Here is a 17,140-nt window from a genome sequence, read left to right as displayed (position 1 = left end):
GAAATATTTAGACAAATTATTATCGATAATTAAATTTTTTTCTTGAACTAATTATTTCAAACGATACGAATGATCATTTTTTTAAATAGTAATATTATAAATCATTCGTCTTTTCGCAAAATAAACGGAGCCTAAGAACCTTAGAAACACTATAGCTAACACTTAAGTCCTCTTCATGTTGACTTTACACCAGTGAAGCTCCTAACATATAAGCCCGAGTGCATGAAGCGTCGTAACGAGATGAATCGAGTCTCACATGATACCAAGAACAAATTCACGAGATGAGTTGCTTTCAACCCGATTTCGTGGTTCCTAATACCGTCCTTTCAAAACTGGCGAGTGATGGGCGGCACGAGTTCTTGGCCCATCTGGCGTTGCTCGAGTGGACTTCCACCGATAAGTCTACTTACATCTCTGCACATTGTCTTTCACTTGTAGGAAAAACAGGAGAGCACTGCTGTTCATAAAAAGATCAAAAACAAACCAAAAAAGGTTGAGAACACAGCATAGCTGTATCTTTTTCTTTCAAGTTCTGTTTTTGGCCATAATATCTTACTTTTTCTCATGCATTGAGAGCATAGCGCTTTATCAAGTAACTAGCTTGCAAACCCCGTGCTATGGAATAAAATTTTCTTTTGAATTAAGTAAACAATACATATTTTTTTTTTGGTAAAGTAAGTAGTATATAACTTTTCAACGCGCAATATACAGCAAGTGAGGCCGAACACAAAAACCTCGTACCTGAGGAGACAAAAAGTATCCCGACCGGTACAAAAGTGGATCTCACATGATACCAGACAAATTCACGTACCAAGAACAAATTCACGAGATGAGTTGCTTTTAACCTGATTTCATGGTTCCTAATACCTTCCTTTCAAAACTGGCGAGTGGTGCGCGGTACGAGTTCTTGGCTCATCTGGCGTTGCTCGAGTGGACTTGCACCGATAAGTCTACTTAAGTCTCTGCACATTGTCTTTCACTTGTAGTAAAAACAGGAGAGCACTGCTGTTCATAAAAAGATCAAAAACAAACCAAAAAAGGTTGAGAACACAGCATAGCTGTATCTTTTTCTTTCAAGTTCTGTTTTTGGCCATAATATCTTACTTTTTCTCATGCATTGAGAGCATAGCGCTTTATCAAGTAACTAGCTTGCAAACCCCGTGCTATGGAATAAAATTTTCTTTTGAATTAAGTAAACGATACATATTTAACCATTACTAATAATGAAGAAAGTTCTTTTATTAAAATATCATTTTATTATCTTGATATGTGATTAAATAAGAAGAAACTCTAATTAATCATGCATGTAAAGTATATGATCTTAGGTAGGTAAATAGTTACACATTTTGACTTGATAATCTACCAACAATTAGCGAAAATTCCTCATATTACAGAATTTTCAATTGTTTTCTGTTAGTTATGTTTTGACTTGAATTGACATTTGTCTGTCAGTGTTACCTTAATTATTTTGTATTAACCTTCATTTGATGCAAAGTATTAGTGAAAAGTGTACTTAACTCAAAATCACGAAATTCATTCCAATAACTTATGTGTAAAAAATTAACTTTCTTTTATGCCACTTTAGTACACTCATGATACTTCTAAGAACTTACATTGGCTACATAGGTCGATAAGTGCATACATAGATATTAACAAATAGTTCATCAACTTACAATTAAATGTTACTAGATTCATTATGATCTTGTTTATATTCGGCGAAACTGCACCAAAAGTACCTAAAGTGTTTTGTCCAATGCGCAATCAAGTAATTAATGTTTTGAATCCAATGCAATCAAGTCTTTTCGACAACTGTATTAGGCCAATTTGTTGGCGTGGCATGTCGGCATCCGGTGTGCCATTTTTTAGTACTTTTTAAAAAACTGGCACCATGTCAGAGAAGTTAAATTTTCTTTTTGGGAAAAAAAAAACATAGATATTTAACAGGCATGACACCATGCCATTGCCTGCTTGCGGTGAGGGTCACTGGTAATGTGATAAAACCCTTTCATTCTCTCTCCTTTGCGATCTTTCCTCTTAGTATTTGGGTTTTTTCTTTTTGTGATTCTCCATTTTTATTTTTACGTTTTATTTCGTAATATTTAACCTATTTATGTGCACAACGTATGCCAAAGTAATACTAACATGTGCCACGTTGGATTCCGGAATGCCGGATCAACCAATTTGCCTAAATGGTCACCGGAATGACTTAACAACGTCGATTTGATGAGTATGTTTAGGACTTACTTGCACATTAGGCAAATGATTAGGACATTTGGTGTGATACTACCTTACATTGCAGACTACTCTGGTAAATTCATCATGGTAAATTATTAACTATACTTGTGAAACTTGAAAAAGGTTGGTACTTATTTATTTAATGAGATGTTAGTAAATTCCTTATGGGGATGATATTTTACAAACCACACATGTAAATTTTCAAAGAAATTGTTAGCAATTCTTATAACGTCGGTAGTTTACTAACAATAGTTGAAAAATGTGAAAGAAGTTGGTAAATTACTAATTTATTGGGATGCTTGGTAAATTCATTATAAGGTTGGTATTATACTAACCGCGTATGAGGGCAATTTACTTCTTGAACTTGTAACATTTCAAAGAAGTGGGTAACTTGTTAACTTAATGGAGTATTGGTAAATTTCTTATAAGATTGATGTTTTTACTAGAATCTCCGAGAAGTTGGTAATTTACTAATCTGTTACATTTACAAAATGTTGCTATTTTACTAACTACACTAGTTAGAAATCCCTGAGCAATTTCATAAATCTACCAACTACGAAAATTTTTCCAGCTTTTCCCGTGACTCGACCCTACACTCGATCCACTATAATGCGCTTAATCATAGGTTTGGCAAGGCTTCTAAATGCCGGTGGATCAAGCTTTTCCACATGTTCGGCCGCTGGATAGATCCCTGTTTAGTGAATCAATTTCTGCTCAAGGTGGAATCTCTTGGTCTGTTGCTACACCGTGGGAAATTAAAGGCACAGAAGCTCGAGTTGCTCATCAAGACCATCAAGCACATCCCTTTCGGCAGCCTCCGCCGGTTTGACCCCTAGCTGAGCTCGACACGGTTTGGTGTCACCAGAGAATTCTTTCTCCTCGATTGGTTCGGATTTGGAGGTATGTCTAGGAACCCGGATCTTCCTTCTTACATTCTAAAACCGCGAAATGGGCTTGAGAGGTATTTGAGAAATGCCCGAGAGAGGAGTGCTGTTTCGTGGAGTGTCGTGATCGATGCCTTGGTTCTGTTTGGTGAGACCAATGCTGCAAGGGAATTGTTCTGGGAGATGCAGAAGTTGTCTGAGAGTGCTTGCATCGTAAAAGATGAACAGTAACAATGACGAGCGCTGAGTAGATAAAATCAAGACAAGTATACAAATGGTGACAAAAAAATAATAGTACAATAGATTGATATAATGTCCTCTCCTGGGAGAAGCATAGTTGGTATACAGCATTATCGCTGATATAATAAGCAAGGTGGAGATTAACATATATGAAGGGCCTCAAACACTGGCAATCCATTATCACAATTCACAACTAATCTTTGCAGCATAATCTAAGCATAGTTTGGCATACTAATCCTTGCTCTCGTCGAATTTGAAGAGATCCGCGAGATTGATACAGTCGTTTGGAGAATATGGCATACTAGGTTCATCGACATCCGGATGATCATCATGAGACAAGCGTTGCTCTTTGCTCATTTGAGGCTGCTGCTCAGGAGTAGGCACATTCTGGTCTGGTAAACTAGAATTTGACGTCTCGTTCAGATCGTTGGCTTCAACAGTAACTCCTGTAGATTCCTGAGCGGAAAAAAAGCAAAAAGAAAGAACAAACAGTACTCAAGCTTTAGCATGGTTAGATGTAACTCTAGGTCATATGTCCCTTTGATCAATCTAAAGCAACACTGGCTCACCTGTGCACTAATTTCTTGTGTTTCTTCGTTTGGATAATCATCCAGATTGCTAGGGCCGCTTAAATCAGATGAAGAACTCGCTGTTGCTGATTTTGCTTTCTTACTTTTCCTGTTAATTATGCGACAGAGAACTGACCCCGTCTACAAAGACAAAATGATACCAGGGATGAGTTTCAGGGTTAAGATAACCGAAACTCCATTGTTGCACAAAAGTAGTTTATGCACAAGATTTATCATGCGTCACTTATCAAAATTTAAGTAATTCTAATTTCAAGAACAAATTGTCCCCTTTGTTGCTGCAGAATCGCTCTACTTTTGGCAGCATATCCTTCAGTAGTACTGGAACTAAAGCACCAGTCATGAATCTGTCACTTAAAATGATTATCCGTAAGTTTCGTTTCTCGATCTTCCTCATGAAATACTACGAAATACAGTAGGAAAGGTTCTGACTCTAGGATACTAATGTTCCAACTTCCAAGTACAGCTAGAATTAAAGGTAAATCGCACTTAATCGTGGGACAGAGGGAGGAACTAGCTTATCATGAACTCAGAAAGCCAGAAACATCAAGAAGCTGAATGAGGAACATATGTAGAGAAATGATTATATCAATTTTTCCGGCACTTGTAACCATATTAGAGATGCTTAATTAGAAGAAGCAAAAGAAGAGAAGTTGAGTACCGGGTCCGAAATTTCAGTATCCGAAACATTCGAATTTAGGTGATATTCATGCATGGCCACGTCAGTCTTGCGACCATTTGGTTGTCGACCTTCATAGTAAACCGAAATCCTCTTGGTCCCTATTGGCTTACCAGTGTCCGGTGCTCGTATAACACGTTTTGTACTGGTCTCTTTCCAAAATCCGCGCTCTGTCTTCCTCTTTCGACCACGGGGACAAAAGAAGAAACACTCGCATCCATCTGACGGTATACTTGATAATGCTACAACCAAAGATTGGTTAGGCAACTGCCAATTACCATCATACCATAAGAGAATAGAGAAATAGAGAACACCAAGCACTAAATGCAAGTTACCGTCATATAGGATAAATAAATCCGGAGGCTCCCAGTTGTAGATATACAGCTCGGGAATCAAGCAAATAGTTTCCGTTCCTCCCCTGAGCTTTTTTGTCAAGTGATGACCGACGAGCTCGTCCTCTGTCGGTTTGAATCTGAGTCCCACCGGCCACGCCTCCGTTGATTCTGCCATGCTTTATGCTTGCTGTCTCACATTCAATTCTGCAATCGAAAAAGAGGAGAAGAGTAGAGAATGGGGCTATTGAGATAAGCAGAGGAAGAAGAGAAGAAGAACAGAGGAAACAGAGCTTACTCTTGGCTTGGCTTTGCTTGGGAGTGTTTACTCCAAACACTTCCGGGTGGGTCACTTTATAAACGCACAAAAAAGAAGCAAGCCTTGTTTGAGAAGGCAAACTACTGTTCAAGTGGATCCCACCTCAAGCTCAAGACGACGACGACGACGACGTTTTCACTACGAGCAGCTTCTGGGAAGGCCACAAACGCATATTTAACTGGGTTACTAGGACCCATCTGGTTATTTGAGCCGATGAGTGGTGTTTCATCAGTAAAGAAGATTCTCGAATTCCTAGCCACAATGATAGTTTGAGCAGTGACGTTGAAAGTGGAAGAGATAAAAATATTCTCCTTAGTACGATTCCAAAGCACAATTGATTCTCTTTTCATATTATACGCATGTTAATCTTAAAGAGGAGTGTGAACTTTCGGGGAAAGGTCTCTTTTCATATAGTCGCCACTGTATGTGATGTAAGTGCAGAAGTTTAGTTGGGTAACTGATTCTTATGTACACGTTGTTGAAAAACATTCCTATGATATTTTGATAATTACTGAAATATCTCTGAGTTCTAACATTTATTATGACGAGTGCATATAGTGAAATTGTTTTTATATCATCAATGATCTTGGTTTGCCAAGACACTAGGCTTTGACGTGTTGGACTTACAAGTACAAGTAAGAGTAATGTCTCGAAGTTACTTTATAGTATCAGTCAAGCTGGTATCCCTAGAAGTCCTTTTGATATTGATAAGGATTGCAGGATCATTGATCTTAACATCTTGAGTCATTTAGTTGTTATTGTCACTGAAGATAGTAAGGCAGGTTACTCACAATCAGCATTGGTGATAATATGCATGTGATAGTGATAGTGATGCAGTAGGATTGATAATAGCGAGATACGCCCCGGAAAGATGACCGTTGATGGCTCAGAATGTAGTCGTTACAAGACTGGATTCCATATTCGAAAAACTGAGAAAGCAATTAAAAAAGCAATTGACATTTTACTGTTCTGATAGATGCAGCAGGCCTATCAGGAAACCTAGATTGTCAGAAGAAGCGACTATAGGAGCAGTGCCGATTCTTCCAAGGTCTCCTCCAATGACTCTCAACAACTAGCTGATCTCCAACGGACAAATTGAGGACCTTAGTGTATGAGGAGCAGTGATGCTATGTATCGCTCTCTGTATTGGTTTAGTAGTAGAACAACTGACAGTGGAGTGCATAACAATATATGTATCCTAATAGTATGATCTATCAATTGAAAGGAACAATACTAGCCAGTTATAACTTGCTTTGCTTACTAATGGTCGAATCTAACCGCTGTTAAGGCTGTTAGTCTGAGAGTATACGTAGGCATGTGTACAAAGCCATACCACTATATATCACTGAGTGATTGTCTTCATTCATTCTGATCTGCTTGTCATCATCACACACGCTATTCTATTTAAGTTGCCATCTTGATTGTTGATTGTTTAGTATTGCGCAAAACCTTTTATTATCATCACTCAACCTATTCAACCCCCTTTTGGGTTGCTTTGTTAGCTCCAACATACACGTCGTCTTTCCGATAACTGTCACAAAAAAAAAATCTTGTTCATTACTAGTTGAATTTGATTACTTACTGGTTCTACCAGACATTTAATTACCAACCTTGTATTAACTCGAAGGCGTTGTCTGAAGGAATGTATTAGTAAATCTTTCCATTGAAGTAGGTAAATTTGACATCGAGGTAATGAAATTTGATATGATATATCTCCATAAATCATATTTGATTAGATTGTGTCTTTGAAATTATAAGATAACCGTTAATCTTCCATTTTCTTTTGGCTCCTATTTCTTATCTATGTTGGTAAATTTTTGTTAATTGGTACTTTACTAACTACACTAGTAATAATTCAAAGTTGATAAGTTCCTAACTTACTGAAATGTGGGTAAATTATTACAGTGGTGGTAGTTTACTAACCATACTAGTGACAATTGGTAATCTACTAATTTGTTGGAACGTTGGTAAATTTCTAATAGTGTTGGTAATATGCTATTGGGATCGGGTAGCAAAACCTCGACACCTTTCGCTGGGGGAGCTCGCCAAGAGAGAGCTTAAGTCCAAGCCTATTAACATATCAAATTGGACCCAAACTTCATTCAAAAGTTAAGCCGGTGAAATTTTCTCACAAAATCAATCTACCATCGGTTCTGATAATATTAAGAATGCGCAACAAAAACCCTATATCTTTTGCCTAGGGAGATCACCAAGAGAGGGCCAAAATCTGAATCTATTAACATATCTAGTTGGATCTATCTTTTCAAAAGCTTAAGGTAATGAGTTATGAGCCAACTATGATATATTAACTGCTCTACACCATATCAATTTTCCGATGTAGGATTTCTCTAATATAACTCACACGTGCATCATAAAATATACATACAAGTTACTTGACATTCGAGTTACCGGTTATACGTCTTTCACCATTGTTGTTAGAATTTGACTGGCAATTCTATGATTCTACCAACTACGAAAAATTTTCCAGCTTTTCCCGTGACTGGACCCTAGTTGCATCCAATACAATGTGCTTAATCATAGGTTCGGGAAGACTTCTAAATTCCAAAATTTCCCTCCATGCATAGGGGGAAGCTCAAAATAAGAATGGTCCATAGGCTTCTCCCTTTCGGCTTAAGATTTCTCACAAGTTGAAACATTACAAAGCATGCTAACCTGATTATAGCTTAATTCGTTGAATTAGATATAGAACTCAATTTGCAGCATTTGTGTCTAGTGGAAGATTGAAAATCATGAAAGGAGAATGGTCCATTTCGTTGTTCCTTTGATTTACTTTTAGTGATTCTAGAGATTAAAAGTGTCCACTCTGAGGGGTGTGTTTTAAATTCAGTTTTTCCTCATTTTTACACAAAATATGCTTTTAATTTTCAATTGATACTCATAATTAATCAAGTCATGCACAAATATAAGAACAAAAGTTGCATGTTTTATAACTTGATTATGGTTGAAATCATGCTTGATTTTATAAATAAATGGCATCTAGATGCGACTTGGTAGTGAGGTAGTGACTTGATTATGTTTGAAATCATGCTTTATTTTGTGAGAAATTGTTAGAAATCCTACCATCCAGATACCACCAATACCCATAATCAAATCATACACCTAACAAACAACAATGACCAAATGTGTGCTTCTTTTTTTTTTTTTTCATCTTTCAAGGTGAAGGTGTGGTGTCGCCGTTTGAGGAGAGAGGAGAGTCAGCGAAAAAGAACTACTTTACTTTATCTATCGTCATGGTGGGGTGGTGCCCCCATTGAGGAGAGATTAGAGGCGGCGAGAAATCGGAAGAGATTCAGAAGCCCATCGTCGGGAGTACTCGGGCCATTGATGGGGAATAGGTCTTTACCAACAAATCACTTCACAAGTCATGCGCATGGACTTCAGATCTTACAACTATGGAGGAAAGTCTCATATTGCAAGCCCTCTCAAAGGTTTGACGAATAGATATTGATGCATGACCAGTATTGAGTAGATAAAATCAAGATAAATATACAAATTATAAGGAAACAATAATAATACAATATACAAGGGTACAAGATTGATATGGTGTCCTATCGTCTGAGAAGCATAGTTGGTACACTGCATTATCACTGACATAATTAGCAATGCTGAAAGAAACATTTATAAAGGACCTCAAACAGTCATGATCACTCTAATTTGGCATACTAATCAGTGCTCTCGTCATAATTAAAGAGATCTGTGAGATCCATACAGTCGCTTGGAGAATTTGGCATAGGACAATGTCTGTCACTAGGTTCGTCAACTTGCCAATGATCATCACGAGACAATTGTTGCTCTTTGCTCGTTTGTGGCTGTTGATCAGGAATAGGCACATTCTGGTCTGGTAAATTAAAAGTCGACGTCTCGTTCCGATAGGGGACCTCAACAGTAACTCCAGGAGATGCCTGAGTGACAAAAAAGAAAAAACGAAGGAACAGTCAGTCTTGAGCTTTAGTATAGTTAGTTGTATCTCCAGATCATATCTTCCTTGGTATCAATCTAAAGCAACACTTCCTCACCTGTGTACTAATTTCTTGTGTGTCTTCATTTTGGGAATCATTCAGACTGCTAGGACCACTTAAATCGGTTGAAGTACTCGCTGTTGCTGACTTTGCTTTCTTACTTTTCCTGTTTATCATGCGACAGACAACCAACGCCGTCTACAAAGACAATAGGATACCAGGGATGAGTATCAGGGTTACGATAACCGAAACTCCCTTGTTGCACGAAAGTAGTTTATGCACGAGATACATCACGCGTCACTTATCAAAAATGTAATAATTCTAATTTTTAAGAACCAATTGTCCCCTTTGTTGCTGCAGAATCACTCTACTTTTGGCAGTATAACCTTCAGTAGTCACTACAACTGAAACACCAGTTATGAATCCATCACTTAAAATGAATATCCATAAGCTTCGTCTCTCGATCTTCCTCAAGAAATTCTACAAAATGCTGTAGGAGAGGTTCTGACTCGCAGATACTAAGGTTCGAACTACAGCTGGAATTAAAGGTAAATCGCACTTAAATCGTGGGACAGAGGGAGGAACTAGCTAATCATGAACTCAGAAAGCCAGAAACTTCAAGAAACTGAATGAGGAACATATGTAGAGAAATGATGATATCACCTTTACCTGCACTTGTTAAATATGTTAGAGATGCTCAATTAGGGGAAGCAAAAGAAGAGAAGTCGAGTACCGGGTCCGAAATATCACTATCCGAAACATTCGAATCTAGGTTATATTGGTGCATGGCCACATCAGTCTTGCGGCCCTTTGGTTGTCGACCTTCATAGTAAACCAAAATCCTCTTGATCCCTATTGTCTTACCGGTGTCCGGTGCTTGTATAACACGTTTGGTACTCGTCTCTTTCCAAAATCCGCACGCAGTCTTCCTATTACAACCACGGGGACAAAAGAAGAAACACTCCCGTCCATCCGATGGTATACTTGATAATGCTACAACCAAAGATTGGTTCGGTAACTACCAGCTACCATCATACCATAAGAGAACAGAGAAATAGAGAACACTAAGCACTAAATGCAAGTTACCGTCGTATAGGATAAATAAATCCGGAGGCTCCCAGTTGTAGATGTACAGCTCGGGAATTACGCAAATGGTTTCCGTTCCTCCTCTGAGCTTTTTTGTCAAGTAATGACTGACGAGCTCATCCTCCGTCGGTTTGAATCTGAGTCCCATCGGCCACGCCTCCGTCGATTCTGCCATGCTTTATGCTTGCCGTCTCACATTCACTTCAGCGATAGAAAAAAGAGGAGAAGAGTAGAGAATGGGGCTATTGAGATAAGCAGAGGAAGAAGAGAAGAAAAACAGAGGAAACAGAGTTTACTCTTGGCTTGGCTTTGCACGAGAGTGGTCGACTCCAAGCACTTCCAAGTGGGTCAGTTTATAAGCACAAAAAACAAGTAATTTTCTTTGACCCTTGTTTGAGAAGGCAAACTACTGTTCAATTGGATCACACCTCAAGCTCAAGACGACGACGTTTTCACCAAGAGCAGCTTCTTCGAAGTCCACAACGCGTATTCAACTGGGTTAATAGGACCCATCTGGTTATTCTAGCCAAAGGAAGCATATGGCAGATACCTTCATGACCTTGTCTATGCAGGAATAAGCGCGTGATGGTATGAAGTTGAGTAGCGTTTCTTCTGTGAAGAAGACTCTAGAATTTGATGCAGATCATGATGTGAAGTTGTCTCGAGTGTTTCCTCAGCGGGGAAGATTCTGGAATTCCCAGCGACAAGGATAGTTTGAGCAGTGACGTTGAAAGTGGAAGAGGTGAAAAGATTCTTCTTAGCACCGTTCCAAAGCACCATCGATTCTCTTTCGTATATTATAATGCATATTAATCTTCAAAAGTAGGGTGAACTTTGGGGGAAAGGAAATTCACGGGCAGACTCGTGTACCGTAGCAAAACTTAGTTGCATGTTCTTGACTATATAGATTTTAGATTCTTATGCATATTTAGATGTTAAACTGTTCTATATTAGTCGCCATTGGCTGTGATGTAAGTGCAAATGTTTAGTTCCGTAACTAATTCTTATGTACATGTGTCATCTCTCCGATGATTGTCACAGAAAAAAAACATCTTGTTTATTGTCACTTGGATATGATATTTACTGATTCTACCAGACGTTTAATTACCAACCTTGTATTAACTCGTAGGCGTTGTCCGAAGGAATGTATTAGTAACTTTTCCATTAAAGTAGGTAAATTTGGCATCGAGGTAATAAGCTTTGGATTTGATGTATTTCCATAAAGCATAGTAAATTAGATTGTGCCTTTGAAATTATAAGAGGATGGGTAATTTTCCATTTTCTTTTGGCTCCTCTCTCTTTCTATTAAACATGCTGCACACATTTATATATGTGTAAATTTATGTATATGTATATTTAATAAAATTAAATTTTCAATATGCGTAAAATGGAAATTCTCTTATGCCATTAATCTTATCTACTCGAATACTTTGCAATGTCAATGTCATTACTCACTTCAAAATATTGCACTATAAATAACTATTTACATAGTGAAAAACAGTTCATCAATAATCATCGAAACATTAGTTAATTCGTTACAACGTTTGTAAATTATTAACCATATTGTATAGTGTCAAAGAAAGTTGTTCACACTCGTTAGATCGTTCATGATACTTGTAAGAAATTATGTTGGTTATATAGATCAATAAATATACATTTAGTTATTAAAAAACAATTCCATCAACATCCAATTAAACATTAATAAATTTATTATCATGTTGTTTAGGTTAGGCTAAGTCTGCACCAAAAGTACTTGAAGTGTTTTGTCCAATGTGCAATCAAGTCCTAAATGTTTTGAATCAAATAAAATCAATTCCTTCTTTGACTTGGCCTACCGGAAATTAGTGTGGCATTCTCTAGTACTTTTTAGGATACGTGGCACCACATAAGAAAAGTCGAATTTTCTTTTAAAGGAAGAAAGCCAATAAAAAGAAAGATCAAAATTTTGAAAAAAAATTGAAAAACCGAATGACCTAAATCTATGAGACGAAAAAGACCATGGCAAACCTCCCCTTGCGAGAGCAAAAGCCTGGATGCCCTCGCCTGCATGTGGAGAAGGTAGCCGGCGACGTGAAGAGCCCTTCCTGCCGTTACATGCTCTTTCCTTTGCCTTCTTCCTTTCAATATTTGGCTTTTTGTATTATTCTCCTGTTTTATTTTATTTTTGAATATTTAACCTATTTTCTGAGGTAGTGCCCATAGCAGCGCCACTTCTGTGCTGCGTATGCCAAAAGTAATATTAAAAAGTGCTATCTAGGATTCCGACGTGCCGGATCAACAAATTTGCCTGAACGGTTACCGGAAGGACTTAAGTACATCAGATCGAGTATGTTTATGACTTGGTTAAACATTGGACAAACACGTAGGACTTTTAGTGCAATTTTCCCTTTGTCGCACATAGATAAATTCATCATGGTAGATGACTAACTATACTTGTAAAACTTGAAAGAAGTTGGTAACTTACTCATTTAATGTGATGTTGGCAAATTCCTTATAGGGATGATATTTACTAACCATACATGTAAACTTTCAAAGAAGTTGGGCTATGCTATTGGGATGTTAATAAATCTCTTATGGTGTTTGTAGTTTGCTAACCACACTTGAAAAATGTGAAAGAAGTTGGTAACTTACTAATTCATTAGCAACGGAGCCATCCAAGCATTTTTTAACTGGGATGTTTGGTAAATTGGTTATAAGGTTGGCATTTTACTACCCACATTAAAAATATTGCAGGAGGCTAGTAATTTTGGTAAATTCCCTATAGTGTTGGTGATTTACTACTTGAACTTGTAACATTCCAAAGAACTGGATAACTTGTTAATTTATTGGAACATTGGTAAGTTTCTTATGATATTGAGATTTTACTAGAATGCCGAAGAAGTTGGTGATTTACTAATTTATAGAGATATTGGTAATTTTCTTGTACTGTTGATATTTTACTAACTACAGTTTAACGTACTAATTATTTGAATGTTGGTAAAGTTTTGTTAATTGGTACTTTACTAACTACACCAATAACAATTCAAAGTTGATTAGTTACTAACTAATTCAAATGTTGGTAAATTATTACAGTGTTGGTAGTTTAGTTACCATACTAGTAAAAATTGGTAATTTCCTAATTCTTGGAACGTTGGTAAAATTCTGATAGTGCTGCTAATATGTTAACAGGCTACTTGACATTTGAGTTCTCTCTTATACCCTTTTAACCAACGTTATTAGAATTTTACTGGCAATTTCATAAATCTACCAACTACAGAAAATTTTCCAGCTTTTCCTGTGACTGGACCCTAGACTCGTCCCCTATAATGTGGTTAATTATATGTTCGGCAAGGCTTCTAAATTCCAAAATTTCCCTCCATGCATAGGAGGAAGCTAAATAGGGATGGTCCATAGACTTCTCCCTTTCAGCTTAAGATTTATCACAAGTCGTGCGTAGGGACTTGGGATATTACAACTATGGAGGAATGTCTCATACTGCAAGCCCAACCAACGGTTTGACGAATAGAAATTGATGCATGACCAGTATTGAGCAGATAAAATCAAAATAAATACACTAATTGTAAGAAAAAAATAATAATACAATATACAAGGGTACAAGATTGATATAATGTCCTATCCTCGGAGAAGCATAGTGGGTACACAGCATTATCACTGATATAATAAGCAAGGCTGAGATTAACATTTATAAAGGACCTCAAACACTGGCATTATCACTCTAGTTTGGCATACTAATCAATGCTCTCGTCATAGTTAAAGAGATCCGCGAGATCGATACAGTCGCTTGGAGAATATGCAATAGAATAATGGCCGTCACTAGGTTCGCCAATTTGCCGATGATCATCATGAGACAACTGTTGCTCTTTGCTCGTCTGAGGCTGCGGATCAGGAATAGGCACATTCTGGTCTGGTAGATTAAAATTCGACATCTCGTTCGGATAAGGGAATTCAACAGTAACTCCAGGAGATGCCTGAGCGATAAAAAAGAAAAAATGAAGGAACAATCAGTAATAGAGCTTTAGTGTAGTTAGTTGTATCTCTTGAGCATATGTTCCTTTGTATCAATCTAACGCAGCACATGCTCACCTGTGCACTAATTTCTTGTGTTCCTTCATTTTGGGAACCATTCAGATTGCTAGGGCCGCTTAAATCGGTTGAAGTACTCGCTGTTGCAGACTTTACTTTCTTACTTTTTCTGTTTATTATGTGACAGAGAACCAATGCCGTCTACAAAGACAATATGATGCCAGGAATGAGTTTCAGGGTTACAATGATCAAAACTCCCTTGTTGCATGAAAGTAGTTTATGCACGAGATACATCACTCATCACTTATCAAAATTGAAGGAATTCTCGTTTCAAGAACAAATTGCCCCTCTGTTGCTGCAGAATCACCCTACTTTTGGCGGCATTGCCTTCAGTAGTCACTGGAACTAAAACACCAGTCATGAATCTATCACTTAAAATGATTATCTGTAAGTTTTCTTTCTCAATCTTCCTCACGAAATTCTACAAAATACTGTAGGAAAGGTTCTGACTCACGGATGCTACTGTTCGAAGTTCAACTGGACTTAAAGGTAAATCACGATTAAATAATCATGGGACAGAGGGAGGAACTAGAAAATCATGTACTCAGAAAGCCAGAAACATCAAGCAGCTGAATAAGGAACATATGTAGAGAAATGATGTTATCAATTTTACCTGCACTTGTAACCATGTTATAGATGCTCAATTAGGGGAAGCAAAAGAAGAGAAGTTGAGTACCGGGTCCGAAATTTCACTATCGAAAACATTCGAGTTTAGGTGATATTCGTACATGCCCAAGTTGGTCCTATGGGCATTTCTTTGACGACCTTCGTGGTAAACCAAGCTTCTCCTGAGCCCTATCTCTTCACCGGTGTCCGATGCTTGTATAACATGTTTGGTACATGTCTCTTTCCAAAATCCGCACTCGGTCTTCCTCTTCCTCTTACGACCACGGGGACAAAAGAAGAAACACTCGCTTCCATCCGACGGGATACTTGACAATTCTACAACCAAAGATTGGTTAAATGTTAATTCACTGAGGTCTTATGGGTAACCCTCAATTACCATCAAACCATAAGAAAATAGAGAAAGAACACTAAGGACTGCATGTAATTGACCGTTGTATCGTGTAAATAACTCCTGAGGCTCCCAGTTGTAGATGCATAGCTCGGGAATTAAACAAAGAGTTTCCATTTCTCCTATGAGCTTTTTTTTCAAGTAATGACCGACGAGCTCATCCTCCGTCGGTTTGAATCTAAGTCCCACCGGCCACGCCTCTATCGATTCTGCCATGCTATATGATTTCTATCTCACACGCAATTCTGCAATCGAAAAAAGAGGAGAAGATTGGAGAATGGTCCAATTGAAATAAGCAGTGGAAGAAGAGGAGAAAAACAGAGGAAACAGAGTTTACTCTTGGCTTGGCTTGGCTTTGCTTTGCTTGAGAGTATTGACTGCAAACACTTCCAAGTGGGTCAATTTATAAGCACAAAAAACAGAGTAATCTTCTTGACCCTTGCTTGAGAAGGCAAACTACTGTTCAAGTGGATCCCACCTCAAGGTCAAGACGACGACGTTTTCTCAACGAGCAGCTTCTTCGAAGTCCACAACGCGTATTTAACTTGGTTAATCGGACCCGTCTGGTTGTTCTAGCCAATCGGAACATATGACATATAAAGTCATAACCTAAAATATGCAGGAATAAGCACACGATGGTATGAAGTTGAGCAGTGTTTCTTCAGTGAAGAAGACTCTAGAATTTCATGTATGTAGCCATGGAGATCATGATATGAAGTTGTCTCATAGCGTTTCCTCAGTGAAGAAGATTCTAGAATTCCAAGTAACATGCATAGTGGATGCAATAACGTCGAAAAGTGAAAGAAGATAAGATTCTTGTTAGTACAATGCAAAAGCACAACCGATTTCTCTTTTATATATTATATGCATAAGCAAAACTTAGACGCATGTTCTTCACTAAAAAATTTAGCTTTTCATCCGAATTTATAACTTTTGTCAGTCTAAAACTATTGTATTTAGTTATACCTGTCAAACAGATGGATTAGATCTGGTTTGGATCGAGTGATAAATGATCCAATAGAAATTGACCCATTAACCTATTTATAACTAATTTATTCGTAGTGCAAATTTCTCGACCCATGCTTTACCCGACCCATATTGTTAAAACACTTGCATATTTATCCAATCTAGGAAAAGTTGTTTCTTATAATTTTTTTAAAAAATTATATTGCTTAAACACTTCCATGCCATACAAATCTATGGACAATTTTTATCTTTTTTTCTAAATTTGATTTTTAATTTTTTTTCGTTTTTTCTTTTTCTTTCTTTCTTTTTCTTTTTTAGTCTTCTATGTCCGGCGAGGGCCATCTGTGTATCCATATGTGTATCAATTCAAATTGTTAAAATATATACATCGAGTTTGAGCATGTTAAACGAAAAATTAACAGCTAAAATAAAACGAAAATTAGGCTTAAAATAAATTTGAGAAAGCTCAGAAGTTCGAGTTATACTCGTGTTTGGTAGAATTCTATCGTTCTATGCACAAAAAGTACACGATTTTGTTGGTTTTGGGCCCGAAATTCTAGTGGCGAACTCCAACAATGGCAAGATCAAGACTTGATTACACGTATTTCAAAACCTTTATGACTTGATTACACTTTCTTAAATATTTGGGGCTTTGATTGCTTCTTTTATAAAACAATTAGGACAAAGCAATTTTCCCTAGAAGAAATTTAAACCGTACACGTCTTTTGCGAGCA

The 17,140-nt window shown here is 37.5% G+C and overlaps 2 protein-coding genes across 8 annotated transcripts in view; both read right to left on the bottom strand.

Moving 5' to 3' along the window:
* Positions 1-3,423: 3,423 nt before the first annotated feature.
* The window catches only part of LOC115684300 (protein NTM1-like 9), a 35,535-nt gene continuing 21,818 nt past the window's right edge, over positions 3,424-17,140 (bottom strand). The window contains exons 1-5 of one of the 4 annotated variants that reach the window (XM_030609043.2): positions 15,778-15,912; positions 15,482-15,685; positions 15,102-15,367; positions 14,426-14,566; positions 13,900-14,310 (exon numbers count right to left, since the gene is read on the bottom strand). In XM_030609043.2, coding sequence (XP_030464903.2) covers positions 14,071-14,310; positions 14,426-14,566; positions 15,102-15,367; positions 15,482-15,656 — 822 coding nt within the window. In that variant the 5' untranslated portion in view covers positions 15,657-15,685; positions 15,778-15,912 and the 3' untranslated portion in view covers positions 13,900-14,070. Of the gene's footprint in view, positions 3,816-3,928; positions 4,070-4,607; positions 4,868-4,960; positions 5,298-13,899; positions 14,311-14,425; positions 14,567-15,101; positions 15,368-15,481; positions 15,686-15,777; positions 15,913-17,140 lie in introns of those variants that run through there. The other 3 variants (XM_030609046.2, XM_056303506.1, XM_056303505.1) reach the window with 3 other exon arrangements.
* LOC115684302 (protein NTM1-like 9) lies at positions 8,764-10,970 on the bottom strand. 4 transcript variants are annotated; one of them, XM_056303510.1, is made up of 5 exons: positions 10,771-10,970; positions 10,343-10,543; positions 9,990-10,249; positions 9,314-9,454; positions 8,764-9,199 (listed from the first exon to the last, which is right to left on the bottom strand). In XM_056303510.1, the coding sequence occupies exons 2-5, from the start codon at positions 10,515-10,517 to the stop codon at positions 8,960-8,962; spliced, it is 816 nt and encodes a 271-aa protein (XP_056159485.1). In that variant the 5' UTR covers positions 10,518-10,543; positions 10,771-10,970; the 3' UTR covers positions 8,764-8,959. The 4 variants fall into 4 exon arrangements, with proteins under 4 accessions (XP_056159485.1, XP_056159484.1, XP_056159483.1 ...); XM_056303509.1 differs by having other exon boundaries at positions 10,639-10,780; XM_056303508.1 differs by lacking the exon at positions 10,771-10,970 and adding an exon at positions 10,630-10,656.

The sequence above is a fragment of the Syzygium oleosum genome, unplaced genomic scaffold (genome assembly GCF_021117445.2).
Source record: "Syzygium oleosum isolate NSW1041296 unplaced genomic scaffold, Sole_v2.1 Sole_v2.27, whole genome shotgun sequence".
NCBI lineage: Eukaryota > Viridiplantae > Streptophyta > Magnoliopsida > Myrtales > Myrtaceae > Syzygium > Syzygium oleosum.
The sequence above is the reverse complement of the archived record's forward strand: the minus strand, read 5'-3'. Positions and strand labels throughout refer to the sequence as shown.